The sequence below is a fragment of the Sturnira hondurensis genome, unplaced genomic scaffold (genome assembly GCF_014824575.4).
Source record: "Sturnira hondurensis isolate 20B ecotype Veracruz unplaced genomic scaffold, ASM1482457v3 Scaffold0016081, whole genome shotgun sequence".
NCBI lineage: Eukaryota > Metazoa > Chordata > Mammalia > Chiroptera > Phyllostomidae > Sturnira > Sturnira hondurensis.
Window position 1 is genome coordinate 93757 of NW_028088712.1, and position 16937 is coordinate 110693.

At 39.3% G+C, this 16937-nt stretch overlaps 1 protein-coding gene across 6 annotated transcripts in view; it reads right to left on the bottom strand.

Annotated features, from left to right (window-relative positions):
• LOC119000642 (cAMP-responsive element modulator) overlaps positions 1-16937 on the bottom strand; it is a 51687-nt gene that overhangs the window by 22181 nt on the left and 12569 nt on the right. For 2 of the 6 annotated variants that reach the window (XM_037065724.1, XM_037065723.1), the window contains exon 4: positions 9142-9330. In XM_037065724.1, the coding sequence (XP_036921619.1) occupies positions 9142-9330 (189 nt within the window). Of the gene's footprint in view, positions 1-1845; positions 2122-2842; positions 2935-9141; positions 9331-16937 lie in introns of those variants that run through there. The other 4 variants (XM_037065726.1, XM_037065725.1, XM_037065727.1 and 1 more) reach the window with 3 other exon arrangements.

Below are 16937 nucleotides of genomic sequence, written 5' to 3' on the forward strand. Positions count from 1 at the left end.
GATTTTTCAAAAATAGTGGGAAAATAGCATGTAAAAATTTCATACAGATTCAGAGTTCTAATGAAACTTAAGGTAAGTGACTCCGATATATTTCACTTCCAACATGATTATACTTGCTTTGCTACCAACTTCAAGAAGCTGTTATACCTGATACAAACTATACTTTTATGTGAAAATTACCAAAAAGCTTTCCTTTCACAAAGGTGAAATGTATCCTCATTCTCTTGTATCAAATACTAATTAAGATACTATTTTCTAAATTTGAATTAAGTTGGAAGGTTTCTTAATAGTTCAGATAGCCAGGCTAAATACATTTCATTAGAGACTTTTAAACCCAGAGACTAAAAGATAAAGAGTTAGACTCTTTAACAGTCAGCTTATAAAGTCAAATTGTTTCTAACAAAAATTTAAATTACATCTGACTGAATAATATAATTCTGTAAACTGTAAGTATTCCCTTTTCAAATTCAATCCCCTGTCCCTGTAAGTAAATGCTTCTAAAACCTCTCCAGACTGGTCATTATTGTCAGCAGCCTGATGCTGGTCTAGATCAGTTTTCCAAACTGTTAAGTTGTAGATCATTCGTGAGTCATAAAGTCAACTTCATGGGTCAAGAATAACATTTAAAAAAAAAAGAAACAGAGAAGTATGCCTACATTACATATACCAAAGCTAAGGATTACTTTTCAAGCAGATTTTTATATAGATACACAAGTCTACTGTCATGTAAATATGGGCCATGGTCAAAAAGTTTGTGAGCCAATAATCTGTACCAATCAACCTTAGCACAAGAAAAAGAAATGTCCTTTCCATTTTCAAACAGCACTTTAAATAGAATTGATTCTGTGAGAACTGATCAGATTTCCAAAAACAATGATTTCCAGGGGTACAATGAGGTAGTGAAAAAGTTTGACATTTTAAAGTGTCATCATTTAGAAAATTTTGAATTGAAAAGGATAGATCATAATAAGCATTATGGGTAAAACTGTGAAAAAATCTCTTCAAGTATGCTATATTTGTTCTGTAAATATGCAAGCAAAGGTTAAAAATTTATGCAAATCTTTATCATAAATGTTAATATTTAATTATATTCTAATTTCAGATCATTTTCTTTTTTGTTATGATATTCTCTCATGTATAGAGAAGTCAAATGATGAATTTAAATTTGTAAACCAATTACTAAGTTTTAGGAAATAAATATATGCATGAAAGTGTTTTTTGGTCCTAAGAATCATATGACATGAACTATTTCAAGTTAAAGTTCATCTATATCTTACAATAAATTTACCATTTGAGAGCTTCTGCAATCTATACTATCTCTAAAACTTCATAGAAGTTTTGAGAAAAACAATAGCTTAAAATAGTTTTAAAAAGAATTTTATACAGGTGTTATTTGCTTGAGACAATGGAATGTTCCTGCTTAGGAGGAGGATCTGAGATCCACTAACTGAAGACGTAAATTGTGAGCAAGCTGTTTACAACTTTCCATTCTTCATGAACTCAAATGCAAATCAGTACTGGGTTAGAAATAGGGCACCACTCAATAAACACAGTTGCAACAACATAATGAACACTGGTGACTAAGTCAAGAGCATTATCTATAACTAAGGAAACCGAACCACGGCAAGAACTGCAGATTTTCAGACTTGCGCTTCCCAAACCATGCACTGAGGGCACCGCGAGCGGCAGATCATGCAGAGCCACGGGGTGAGCGAGGGCGGGATGAGCGAGGTCGCCTGACCGACCCGGATGGAGCCCATGCACAAGACCTGGGAGTGGTGCTGGGCTCCTGGGATCTGCCCACACACGGTGGGGTAGTGCTCGCTTCCTACAGCAGATACTTACCTGCAGAGAAACGCTAAAGTGAGGCTCACAAGTCAAGCTACCCAGCCCGAGAGCTTCCAAGGAGACAGGCAAGCGGCGAGCTAGTTAACTACCTCAAGCTGTCAGCAGCACTTGACAGAGCGGAAGGGAACTGGCTCAGTCACGGCCTGGCTCGGGGCTGACGTCAATGTGCAGCCCGCTTGGAGTTTAACTTTTCCACTTCCCCCGAGGACCCATGATTCCAGGAAATGCAATGACGTCAGCCCTTTGAACTCGATTAGGGAGGAACAGACCATTTTAGACACTGGAGCAAACATCCCAACACTCGGGTCTGCTTTGGAGCTACATTTGTACACGGCAATGAAATCGGAAGCTTAATTTTTACAACTTGAACAGTATGTATGTTTCACTTGCAGCCGCACTGGATATGCAACAGGTTGCCAATGAAGCAACAGCTTACTTTAATGGAGGCAGGGGAACGGGGAGGCGGGGGGGGGGGGGGAGATAGAGAGAGAGAGNGAGAGAGAGAGAGAGAGAGAGAGAGAGGGAGGGAGAGAGAGAGGGGGAGAGAGAGGGAGAGAGAGGGAGAGAGGGAGAGGGAGAGAGAGAGAGGGAGAAAGAGACAGAGAAACTATCTTGATCAAGTAAGCGATATAACCCCGAGCAAAGAACCAATTCCACTAAGATGCCTTGCAGGCTCGTCCAACCTTTTGGTGTCTCTGGGCCACACTGGAAGAAGAAGAGTTGTCTTGGGCCACACATTAAATATATGAACACTAACAAAAACTGATGAGCAAAAAAAAAAAAGAAGGTTTTAAGTAAATTTACGATTTTGCATTGGGCTGCATTCATAGCCAACCTGGACTGCAGGTTAGACACCCCTGCAAGCATGCTAAACTAAAACTTCTCAGCTACTAGAAAAGTAGTATTTTTGATATACTCAGAGGTCCCTAAATAAGTTTTCAAAACTTCAAAAACAATTTCACAGAATTAAATCTTTCTCTAAAGCTCTTCTTACCTGTTTCATCTCCAGTCACAGCCATGACAAGCTTCTGCATACAGACTTCCCCACTCTTCCTTTCACAGGCCAACACAGAGCATTCTGACTAGCAAGCATGTGCAGTTATAAGTGGCAGTGCTGACCTCACAATGACATCACTAGCCTATCACTGCCATAAATTTGCTTTGTCACAGACAAGCTCACCAAAACCAAAACACTATGAAAGCCCTGCAATAAACCATCAAATGCTTGTTTCTCATTTTTACACACAAAAAAAATCTCTTGAGAAGGACTTTTTTTCTTATGTGGCTATTTCTTTATTATCATTCTGTCCAAGGTTTCTAAGTAAGGGACCTTAAGCCCTATAGACTTTTCATTAAGTTGGGGGAGAAAAAGAATATTTGGAGATTTAAAAAATAAACAACTGACATTCACTCGAGAGAGATGCTGTGGAGCAAACAAATGTATTTCATAGACACGTCTAGATTTTCCTACTAAGAAATAACTAGCCGCCTTTGTTTACTTATAATACATTTCTTCCTGTTACACCAGAAAATCCAGCTGTTCCTAAGGTGACATATAATTTGCTAATTTCACTTGAAAGGAATAGATACTGAAATTTAAAAAGTTCAAATGTAGCCAGTATAATATGGCACTCTTCCACAAATATTAGATTTAATATTGCTCATATTTGACCTTTTTGGTCCATAAAAACAGCAATTACATATGGCTCAATCTAACACATCATTTTACTAAATTAAAATCCCTTGAAATGAATTTTGTGACTTTTAAGAATTCATAAATAGAAGCTCTGGCCAAGATGGAGACATAGATAGATACACTGTGCCTCCTTGCACAACCAAAAGAAGGACAACAAATTTAAAAACAAAAAACAACCAAAACTGCCAGAAAATCAAACTATCAAAGTCCAACAACCAAGGAGTTAAAGAAGAAACATTTCATCCAGACCAGTAGGAGGGGCGGAGATGGCAGTCAAGGTGGAGATGACTTGTGGCAAGGTGGCACTGGAGGACCAGGGCAGGCCCACATTTGCGTGCAGGTAACCAGGAGGAACAACTGGGGAGCAAGACAGATCATGCAACCCAGGGTTCCAGCACTGGGAAATAAAGTCTCAAAACCTCTAACTTTTTTCAGTTAGAGATCACATGGAGGGTTATCAACGGGGAGGTGTAAAGGGAGAATTGGGGGAAAAGATACATGGAATAAGAAGCATAAATGGTAGGTACAAAACAGAGAGGGGGAAGTTAAGAATAGTATAAGAAAAGGAGAAGCTGAAGAACTTACACGTACAACCCATGGACATGAACTAAAGGGGTGGGAGAGCAGTGCAGGGCAGAGGCAAATAAAGGGGGGAATGGAGCAAACTAATAGCACAATAAAATATATTTATAAATTAAAAAATAAAATTTCATAAATTATAATTAATATTCATAAATTAAAAATATGTCCATTAAAAGTCTGTCCATTAAAAATATTTCCATTAAAATGTTTCCATTAAAAATGTTTCCATTAATTCTTACTTTTTAAAAAAAGTAAGTCTCTAAACTTATTTAGATTACTTAATGAAGATTTGGCACAGGAAGAGCTGGACCACTGTAAATTTTACAATTCAAGGTTGGACACAAAACTGGAGCTCTTCAACAGTATCATGGACCATAGCCTGGTGAAAAATGATTGGCATCTTGAGGACACCAAAGTAAGTGACATGTCCCTGAGACCTTTTACTTTCATCAGTGGCTTGTACAAAACCCATTCCCTTTTATGGTTAGAATAAGCTGACCTTAAGTCAATGAGACAACATCTCACCACATTTTTGCCTTATTCAAAGAAGCATCTTCTCATAAAATCAGGGACACTCAGATGCCTAGGAGGAGAAACATCAGGGAAAACCAGCGTTTCCACTAATTCTCCAGAACATATAAACTGAAGACATCCTGGTAATGTGTAAGAACATCTGGGGAGCACCTTAGACATCAACCCCATCAGTGGCTACGTACAAATATCTTGTCATTGCATCCACACCTAAGAGTTTGGATCTAAGACTACTAGTTGGTTTTATTCACATTTTAGAAAGTTCAAATTATTCTCAACATTTATTTAAGTTGGCACTTAGGTGCCCAATAAATATTAGTGTAAAAGAAGTGTAAAGAAGGAAAGAGGGAAGTTGATTGTTTGGCTGACTACTATTAGAAAGTTTTAATAAATTCTATGCACCAAAAAAAACCTCAGTTAATCAGCACATAGAACTAGTAACATTTTCACTAGAGGAAGTGTATTTTACTTTCATTCAGTAAGTGGCCACTGAACCCACTTATCTTATGCCAGGGACAATCCTAGGGACTAAGAATCCCTATCCAGGCAGAAGTTGTCATCTAGGCAGGACCCCGAGAGTCACAATTCAGTGATACGTGCTCTGAGAACATGCAGCAGAAGCTGCAAGAGGTGACCTAAGCCAGTTGTGGAGGTCAGGGAAGGCTTTCTGGGGGAAGTGCTATCCAAGATGAAACATGAACAATGTTTCAGGGTAAACAGCGGTGTGTGAAGGCGGTATATGAGAGCAGGCACAACACATGACAGGAAATGAAAGAAATCCAGCATAAGAGGGAGAAGTGAGAAGGAGGAAGTAAGGCCCAGATCAAGCAGAGGCTGGGCCATGTTAAGGATTCTGTCTCTGTCCAACAAGTAAGAGGCATTCATCCATTGAAGGGTTTTGAGTGGAGGCTGACATGATGAGATGTGAATTTCAGAATTACCACTGTGAACTGTAGAATTGAGAGTATAAAAAAGAAAGGGAATGCTCAAGACACAGACTTTTGTTTTTAAGAACAAAAGAATCATTGGGAGGAATAAAGAAAGAGAGCCTAGCTGAACTTTCAGGGAGAATTTCCTAAAAATGAGCCAAGAAGGGATATGCTGTTCCCTGCATGATCAGGAAACTGAGGATGCTGCTCCAGAGCTACCAGCTTGAGGCCAGGCACCTGGCAGGCCCGCATCTGCTGCAGGAATCCAGGTGAGAGGGGACAGCAGCTGGAACCAAAATTATGGTGGGGGTGGAGTAAGAATGAATGGAGAAGGCAAGAGAGAGTAAGACATGACACCCAGGTTTCTGAACTGAAGCAACAGGATGGGAGAATCCATTACTGAAGTAGAGTAAAAAAGGAGAACTGGGGCCATGAAATGGATGGGGAGTTTTCGATTTAAGAAGTCAAGACGTATGAGGAATATGTCATAGCCAGCTGGAATCAGGGGCAGAGTCACAGTGAACTGGAGCCATGGGCAGGCATGAGTTCATCCAGGGACAGTACCCAAGTCAGATGGAAGAAGGCCCAGGATGCAATCCTGAAGAACACCACTAATACTTAGAGATGGGTGGAGGGAGCTTAGACCAATAAAAGAGCCTGAAAGAGAGGCAGGAGAGACAGAAAAAAAAAATGGAAAGAATGCAGTATCAGGGAAGTGAAGGAAGCACAGGTCAACAGTGCTAAATACTGCTGAGGGATTCAATCAAGAGAAAAAACGAGATCTCAAAAAGAAATTGCTGTGACCTTTCAATAGAATAGAGAGTAAGAGAAGAACGCCCACCAACCGGCTCTGTTTATCACCAAACTAGAACTCCTGGCCATCATTATTTTTAAAAAGAAGAAGAAAAGGAAAAAGAGAAGAGGCAAGACGAGGAGAAAAAGAAAACAAGAGGAATAAAAGATCTGAAGGGAAAAAACAAAACATTTGTGTTTGATATAAATATTCACATAGTATCAGAGATAGAGTCACAAAGAACCAGCATATTATTGGAATTAGTTTCAAGAGTTAATAGTCAGAAGATACTCTTTAAAAAATCAGTCATATTTCTCCACACCAGCAACAACCAGAAAATGTAATAGAAAGGTATCCTTCAAGAGAGCAACAAAATCTGGGAAATGTGATTGTAGTAAATAATACTGCATGTATATTTTAAAATAGTTGAAGAATAGATCTTAAAAGTTCTCATCACAAGACACAGAAATTTGTAGCTATTTGTGGGGATAGATGTTAACTAGACCTATTGTGGTGATCATTTATTGTGACTTACACAAATGTCAAATCGTTATGTTGTACACCTAAAATTAATATCATGTTATATGTCAATTACATTGCAATAAAAAGACTTTAGTTCTTTCTAAATTAATCTATAAGTTAAATTCAATCTCATCATGGTTTTATATTATTATTATTTAGAAACTCAGGAAAGAATAATGGTTTACAAAAACACAGGAAAGAATAATGGTTTACAAAAGCTAAATCTAACTTTAAAAAAAAAGACAAAAAAAGATGAACTTGTTCTGTGAGATAACAGAGTTCTGAGACAGATCCAAGTACACGAGAACCTACTGTGTAATTAAGACTGCCTCATAAACAGCTCCATACTCCTGCCTAATACTATGCATAGAGGTGAACCTCAGGTGAATTAAGGTCCTAAATGTAAAAGGTAAAAACTATGATGCTAACAGAATTTTTGTAGAAGATATCTTTGTGACTGAGGGAAGAAAATAGTTCTTAAGTAAACCTCAGAATCACAACACTTGCGTGTTACCTATGCAAAACTCATTGTTACGGTATCAATTAAAAAGCACTCACTGTCCAAGTATGAAGTCTGTGGTGGACTTTCTATGTTTAACAGATTAGAAATGATGATTCTTTATGGTTATTCATTTATATAGAGAGGTTTCATGAGTATGAGGAATACATACAGTCCCTGATTTAAGATGGTTTGCCTTACAATATTTGAGTTTACAGTGGTTAAAAAGCAATACCCATTCAATAGAAACTGCAGTTGGAATTTTGAATTTTGATGTTTTCCAGGGCTAGTGATATGAGGTCTGATCCTGTGTTCTGACTCTGGGCAGGTGCAGTGAGCTGCAGCCCCCGGTCAGCCAGGCAATCACAAGGGTCAACAGCCCAAGCTCTATGGTGTTCACTGTGTGGCATGACTGGGCCCAACCAAGCATGCGTAAGGCAGGTTCGGCTAAGCTATGGCGTTTGGTAGGTTAGGTGTCTTAAATGCATTTTCAACTCACTACATTTTCAATTTATGCTAGGTTTATCAGGATGTAATTCCACCATAAACACACCATAAATCATCTCTAATGGGTGGTTTTAATATACATTTAAAAGAAAACATTAGAGTTTGGGGTAAGTACTATGAAATTTTTTCTTACTCCATAAATGCTACCAGTACAGTTCTTCATATACCTTTATTACAGTCCACATTCACCTCCAAAATACCTAGGAGGAAAGCTAATTAACAAGAGATTTATCAATTATATCTGCATTTGTCTGTACTTGGAAGACTTTCAAACTAAAGGAACTGATATTACTCCCCTTAAAATTAGTGCTATATCATAAGTCCTCAGCACATGGTCCAAGAATAATAAAGTTAAAAAAGCATACTTTTGAAAGTTCTAATAAACACATTATAGTTATTATAAGCACAACTGAATAAAATTAAAATAATGCATAACTCAAATTTAATTGAAAGCTTAAGTTCCCCTAAAAGCATAGGGCTACATTCCAACTCCTTTATTTTACTACTATCAGCTTCTGTAAGAGGTAGAATGGGCACCTCAGATTTCAAACATACTATGATCGGTCTAAAGAAAAAAAAATCAGCCAGTTTTGAAATAAGATGTCTGTATAGGACTTGAGTGTAACAGCTGACTTTGGGAAAGGCCCAAAATCAGTGCATCACAGACTGGCTACTTCAGTCTTCATAAACTATAGGGTTTGGCAGAAATGAAGTTTGTGGTGGACAAACCCTGCTTGAGAGTGGTTGGTAGGGTAATATGTGTGTGAAAATTTATAGTTTTAATTTGAACACTTCACCTAACATGTCATATGGTGTGCTTGAGTGTGCTATTGTTATGTCACAGAGTTATATGCTTATGATTTTATATTAAAACATAGGCATTATTTGTGCTGGACCCTGTAGGTAATAAACATAGACACAACATGTATAACCCTATCAAGTAAGAGATTATTTACTTAATTAAACAATTCACCCGTGTTTTCAACTCCCTTTTTTCATTATGATACTCTGAATTTAACTTTTCTTTTGCCAATAAAACCTGCTAGAAAATAAAAATCATGTAATGTATTTAATTTACTAAATGTATTAAATATACTAAAATATTTCTTCTTCAAGACTTTAAGCACCCCCCCATCCACCTCCTGTATATTTCAGAACACCATAAAACCACCGCTGAGTGGTGTTCTGTAGTAACTCACAGGTACTCTAAATGCATCAGGTCAATAAACTATACCTTGGACAACCACCTGGCTGCCTGGGACAAAGAACTGCTGTGTGCCGTCAGCTGCCTGTGCTGTGTCCTGCACAATTGTAGCACCTGGTGGAAGAGCTCCTGAATTTGTCACTGTTAATGCTGGCAGTCCCTGAACAACATCAGATCCTGGTTTAGAAATCTGGATTGTTCCACCTTGAGCTATAGCAACTTAACAGAAAAAGAAAAGAAATATTAGAGAATTCCAAGCTTCATTTTTAATAATCTCATATTGGAAGGACACACTCTTGGTCTATGTATTATGAATGCTTCTCATTCTCAATTTATCCTTATTTCTGTGTGCTGAATTGATAAGGAGATCGTCTTTCACAAGATAATACTCTGAAAGGCTCATAAACACTTGAAAATACCCTGTTCCAAGATTATCTTTAATATATCTTATTGATTATGCTATTACAGTTGTCTTATTTTTACCCCTTTATTCCCCTCCACCCTTCACATCCCCTCCAATCCACAAACCCCCCTCTTTAGTTCATGTCCATGGGTCATATATATAAGTTCTTTGGTTTCTATATTTCCTACATTATTCTATTTTTTAATATATTTTATTGATTATGCCATTACAGTTGTCCCATTTTCCCCCCTTCATTCCCCTCCACCCTGCACACCCCCTCCCCCACCATTCACCCCCTTTAGTTTATGTCCATGTGTCACAAGTTCTTTAGATTCTATACCTCCTATAGTATCCTCACCCTCCCTCCTATTTTCTACCTACCATCTATGCTACTTATTCTCTGTACCTTCTCCCCTCTTCTCCTCCTCCCACTCCCCTGTTGATAACCTTCCATGTGATTTCCATTTCGATGGTTCTGCTCCTGATCTAGCTGTATGCTTAGTTTGCTTTTGTTTTAGGTATGGTTGTTAATACCTGTGAGTTTGCTGTCCTTTCACTGTTCATATTTTTTATCTTCTTTTTCTTAGATAAGTCCCTTTAACACTTCATATAATAAGGTCTTGGTGATGATGAACTCCTTGAACTTGACCTTATCTGAGAAGCACTTTATCTGTCCTTCCATTCTAAATGAAAGCTTTGCTGGATAGAGCAATCACGGATGTAGGTCCTTGCCTTTCATGGCTTGGAATATTTCTTTCCAGCCCCTTCTTGCCTGTAAGGTCTCTTTGGAGAAATCAGCTGACAGTCTGATGGGAACTCCTTTGTAGGTGACTGTCCCCTTATCTCTTGCTGCTTCTAGAATTCTCTCCTTCATTTTAATCTTGGGTAATATAATAATGATGTGCCTTGGTGTGTTCCTCTTGGGTCCAACTTCTTTGGGACTCTCTGAGCTTCCTGGACTTCCTGGAAGTCTATTTCTTATGCCAGATTGGGGAAGTTCTCCTTTATTATTTGTTCAAATAAGTTTTCCACTTGTCGCTCTTCTTCTTCACCTGCTGGTACCCCTATAATTCAGATATTGAAACATTTAAAGATGTCCTGGAGGTTCCTAAGCCTCTCCTCATTTTTTTGAATTCTTGTAACTTAACTTTTTCCTGTTTGGTCATTTCTTCCTTCTTTCTGGTCCACTCCCTTCATTTGAGTTCCAGTTTCCTTTCCATCACTATTGGTTCCCTGTGCATTTCCCTTCATTTCAATTAGTTTAGCTTTCATTTGTTCATCTAATTTGTGACTAAAATCAACCAGTTCTGTGAACATCTTGATCACCAGCATTTTGAATTATGCATCTGATAGGTTGGCTATCTCTTGGTCACTTAGAAGTATTGGCTCTGGGGCTTTGAACTGTTTTTCTGCTTGAGCCATACTGTTTTGGTCTGTTTGCACCTGTTATGTATGAGGGTCTGAGCCTTAGGGGTTCACTGGGGTGAGCAACCCACATTGCTGGGTTGTGATGCTGTATGTGGGGGCAAGGTCAGAGAGGGACAATGGTGTTTGTTCTGCTCTCTCTCGCATTTCGGTCCCCTCTGCTGCTTCCCACAAGCAAGTTGGGCCCTTTTGGTGCTGGTTCCTGGGTGTGTGGGCTTTTGTACATTCTAGGACCCTGTAGGTCTCTCCAACGAACTCTCTGTGAGCCTGAGAGCCTCTCCCAGTACCTCGAACCTCGAAAGTTTTTCCAATTGGTGCTTCTAAGCTTTATTTCCCAGTGCTGGGACCCTGTGTTCCATGGTTTATCTCACTGTTCGTTTTTTTCACCTGGTTTATCTGCATGTGAATACGTGACCGTGGTCAGCCAGCTACCTTGCGCCCTCACTGGGTCCACCCATTGGTACCCCGCGCCTGGGATCTGCCAACTGCCGTCTGTGCGCCTGGGTCAGACTAGCCATTTTTTCCTGTGTGACCCCTCTCCGCCAGCTGCTGACTTTACCCCTCTTACTGGTTTGAATGAATGGTTCATTGGCGGACTTCTGTACAGTTCAATTTTCTGTCTGTTTTGGTTGTGTTTTCTTACTAAATCTTACTAGATCCCTTTTGAGAAATCGCTGATAGTCTTATGGGAACTCCTTTGTAGGTAACTGTCTTCTTTTCTGTTGCTGCTTCTATGTTCTCTCCTTATTTTTAGTCTTGGGTAACTTAATGATGATGTGCCTTGGTGTGTTCCTTCTTGGGTCCAATTTCTTTGGGACTCTCTGAGCTTCCTGGACTTTCTGGACTTTCTGGAAGTCTATTTCCTTTGCTAGATGGAGGAAGTTTTCCTTCATTATTTTTTTAAATAAGTTTCCAATTTGTTGCTCTTCCTCTCATTCTGCTACCCCTATAATTCGGATGTTGGAGCATTTAAAGATATCCTGGAAGTTCCTAAGCTTCTCCTCAGTTTTTTGAATTCTTAATTCTTCATTCTGACCTGGTTGAATGTTTCTTTCTTCCTTCTGGTCCAAATCGTTGATTAGAGTCCCAGTTTCCCACCCATCACTATTGGTTCCCTGTACATTTTCCTTTATTTCACTTAGCATGGCCTTCATTTTTTCATCTAATTTGCAACCAAATTCAGCCAGTTCTGTGAGCATCCTGATTATCAGTATTTTGAACTATGCATCTGATAGGTTGGCTATCCCTTCATCGTATTTTTTCTGGAGCTTTTATCTGTTCTTTTAGGCCTTTTTTTTTTCCATTTTGGCCTGCCTGCTAGGTGTAAGGGGTGGAGTCTTAGGTGTTCACCATAGCAGAGCAACCCACATGGCTGCTTTGTGACACTGTATGTGGGGGAGGGGTCTGAGAGGGAACAATGGTGCTTGCTCCACTCCCAGCTGAATTCCAGTCACTTCCCCTGCTACCCTCAAGCAAAGTGGGCCCTTCTGGTGCTGATTCCTGAGTGGGTGGGCTTATGTACATTCTAAGACCTTGTGGGTCTCTCCAGTGAACTCTCCTGTGAGGCTTGGAGTTTCTCCCACTGCCACTTCCACAACCACAGATGTTTTCGATCACTGATTTGAGGGTTTATTTCCCCACATGAAGACCCTGGGTCACGAGATTGTCTGGCTCTCCAGGTGTTCCTCTTGGCTTATCTGCATATGAATATGGGACCATCCACTCCACCAGCCACTACCTCACCACCCAGCCGGGAGTCCTCTCTGCTCAGCTGCCCATCTCTACCCCTCCTGACGGTCTGGATGAATGTTTCTTCTTTAACTCCTTAATGGTTGAACTTCCATACAGTTAGATTTTCTGTCAGTTCTGGTTGTTTTTTGTTTTCAAATCATTGTTGTCCTTCTTTTGGTTGTGCAAGGAGGCACAGTGTGTTTACCTATGCCTCCATCTTGGCCCCAAAGCCCAACACTTGAAAATATCTTATGATCAGAATTATTTGACATAGAGAGAGCCCATGGAGCCTCCCTCCACCCTTGATTCCATCCAACTAAATTATTTAAAAGGAAGAATGAAGATACAGAGAGGAAGTCTTGATTCTCTATTCTTTCATATATTTTTAGATATGTACAAACAGCATTCTTCTAACATTTAGGAAATGGCCAGTGAAATTTCATTGAGCATCATAAATACAATGAATTTAGTCACTCAGCTAAATAATTTTTTAATTTATAATCAAAAGAAAATAGAGTTCTGGCCAAGATGGAGATGCAGATAGAAACCCTTCACTTCCTCACACAACCAAAAAGAGGACAACAATCAATCTAAAACCAAAAACCAATAAACAACCAAAAGGGCCAGAAAATAAAAGTGCATAGAACTCCAACAACCAAAGAATTAAAGAAACAGTCAATCAGAACAACTAGACTGGTAAGGCAGCAGACAGAGAGAACCCCAGGTGAGGTGGTGGACCACACGGGTGTGGCTGACTGAACAGGAAACTGAGACTCAAAGCTGACTGTGGACTACCTCAGTTGCCATGGTGGGAGAAACTCCCAGTCTCACACGAGTTCCTTGGAAAGGGAGGCAAGAGCTGAGGAGGTGAGTTGCACTGTTCCCTCTCTGGCCCCTCCCCCACAGGCAGCACCTCAGTGTAGCAAGGAAGTTTGCTCTGCATGGGTGAACACCGAAGACCCTGCCCCCTTACAACTTATCAGGGGCCCTGAGCAAAGAAATAGGGCCAAAATGAAAAAACAGAGTAAAGCCTCAGAAAGAGAGCTAAGACAAATCACCAACCTATCTGATGGAGAATTTAAAGCCCTGGTAATCAAAATGTTCAAAGAACTGACTGAGCTTGGTTGAAAAATGAAAGATACCTAAAATGAAATAAAGCAAAATATTCAGGGAACCAACAGTGACAGGAAGGAAACCAGGATGCAAAACAACAATTTGGAACAAAAGGAAGAAATAAACATCCAATGGGAACAGAATGAAGAAACAAGAATCCAAAAAGGTGAAGAGATGCTTAGGAACCTCTGGGACAACTTGAAATATTCCAATATCCAAATTATAGGTGTGCCATAAGGAGAAGAACAACAGCAAGAAATTGAAAACTTATTTGAACAAATAATGAAGGAAAACTTCCCCAGTCTAGTGAAGAAAATAGACTTTCAGGAAGTCCAGGAAGCCCAGCGTCCCAAAGAAGTTGGACCTAAGAAGGAACACACCAAGACACATCATCATTAAGTTATCCAAGATTAAAGACAAAGAGAGAATCTTAAAAGTAGCAAGGGGAAAGGAAAGAGTTACCTACAAAGGAATTCCCATAAATCTATCAGCTGATTTCTCAAAAGAAACCTTACAGGCAAGAAGAAGCTAGAAAAAAGTATTTGAAGTCATGAAAGGCAAGGATCTACATCCAAGATCACTCTATCCAGCAAAGCTTTCATTTTGAATGGAAGGGCAGATAAAGTGCTCCCCAGATAAGGTCAAGTTAAAGGAGTTCATCAGCACCAAGCCCTTATTATATGAAATGTTAAAGGGACTTATCTAAGAAATGGAAGATCAAAAGTATGAACAGTAAAATGACAACAAACTCACAACTATCAACAAATAAACCTAAAAAAATAAAAGAAAGAAAAACAACGAAAACAAAAACTAAGCAAACAACTAGAACCAGAACAGAGTCACAAAAATGGAGAAGGTTTTTGGTGGGGAGGGGGAGGGGAGGAATGGGGAAAAAAGTACAGGGAAGAAGAAGCATAATTGGTAGGCATTAAATAAATGGGGAGAAGTAAAAAGTGGTATAGGAAACAGAACTCAAAAAACTTATATGTACAACCCATGGACATTAACTAAGGCAGGGGAATGCTGGAGGGCTGGGGGATGTAGGGAGGAGGGGGGATAAAAGGGGAAAATTGGGAAAACTGTAATAGCATAATCAATAAAATATACTTAAAAAAGAAATCAAAGGCCTTTTTGTATATCAACAATGAAAAATAAGCAACAGAAATCAGGAAAAATGTCTCAATTAATATAGCGATAAGAAAAATAAAGCTAACCAAGGAATAAAGCTGTATCTAGGAATAAAACTAACCAAGGAGGTAAAAGACCTGTACTCAGAAAACTACACAACAATGAAGAAAGAAATTAAGGAAGACACAAACAAATAAGACACAAACAAAGAAGCAGGTACCATGTTCATGGAGTGGAAGAATTAACATCATCACAATGTCCATACTACCCAAAGAAATTTATAGATTCAACACAATCCTCATTAAAGTACCAATGGCACATTTCATAGGTAAAGAACAAACATTTCAAAAATTTATATGGAAACATAAATGACTCCGAATAGCCACAGCAACTTTGAAAAAGAAGAAAATAGGAGGGATCACAATGCCTGATATCAAAGGCCACTGTAGTCAAAACAATCTGGTATCAGCATTAAAAAACCCCCAACAGGCCAATGGAACAGAATAGGGAGCTCAGAAATAAACCCAAGTGTCTGTGGTCAATTAATATTTGACAAGGGGTCAGAAGCATAAAATGGAGTAAAAATAGCCTCTTTGACAAATGGGGTTGGGAGATCTGGATGAGTACATGCAAAAAAATTGAAACTTGATAACCAACTTACACCATACACAAAAATAAATTCAAGATGCATAACAGACTTAAAGATAAGTTGTGACAAAATAAAAGTTCTTGCCCTGGCTGGCTAGCTCAGTGGATTGAGCGCGGGCCTGCGAACCAGACGATCGCGGTTCGATTCCCAGTCAGGGCACATGCCTGGGTTGCAGGCCGGTTCCTTGCAGGCTAACTACCAGCAGGGGACGCACAAAAGGCAACCGTACATTGATGTTTCTCTCCCTCTCTCCTTCCCCTCTGAAGATAAATAAATAAATAAAATCTTTAAAAATAAATAAATAAAAGTTCTAGAGGAGAAGATAGACCCAAAAATCTCAGATATTCCACATAGCAATATTTTCACTGATATGTCCCTTAGAGCAAGGACAAAGAGGAAAGAATAAACAAGTAAGATCCCATCAAAATAAAAAGCTCCTGCACAGGTAAAGAAAACATCAGCAAAATGAAAAGGGAAACAACCTTATGGGAAAACATATTTGCAAATGGTACCTCAGACAAGGATTTGAGCTCCAAAATATATAAAGAACTCACACAATTCCACTCCAGGAAGACAAACAACCCAATCAAAAAATGGGCAAAGGACTTGAACAGACACTTTTCCAAGAAGGACATAAAAAGGGCTCAGAGACATATGAAAAGATGCTGAGCATCACTAGCCATCAGAGAGATGCAAATTAAAACCAAAATGAGATAGCACTTCATACCAGTCAGAATGGCCATCATAAACAAATCAACAAACAAGTGTTGGAGAGGATGTGGAAAAAAGGCAACCCTAGTACATATTTGGTGGGAACAGAGACTGGGAACAGATGCTGCAGCCCCTGTGGAATACAGTGTGGAATTTCCCCAGAAAACTAAAAATGGAACTGCCTTTTGACCTGATAATTCCACTGCTGGGATTATGCCCTAAGAACCCTGGAACACCAATCCAAAAGAACCTATGCGCCCCAATGTTCATAGCAGCACAATTTACAATAGCCAAGTGCTGGAAGCAACCTAAGTGCCCATCAGTAAATGAGTGGATCAAATAACTATGGTACATTTACACAACAGAGTACTATGTAACAGAAAGAAAGAAGGACCTCCTACCCTTTACAACAGCATGGATGGAACTGGAGAGCATTATGCTGAGTGAAATAAGCCAGGTGGTGAAAGACAAATACCATGTGACCTCACCTATAAGTGGAAATCAACAAAACAAACAAGCAAGCAAAATATAACCAGAAACATTGAAATTAAGAACAAACTGACAGTAACCTGAGAGGAGATGGGAGGGGATAAAGGGGGAAAAAGGGATAGAGGTTTTCAGGAACATTTATAAAGGACACATGGACAACACCAAAAGGGGGTAAGG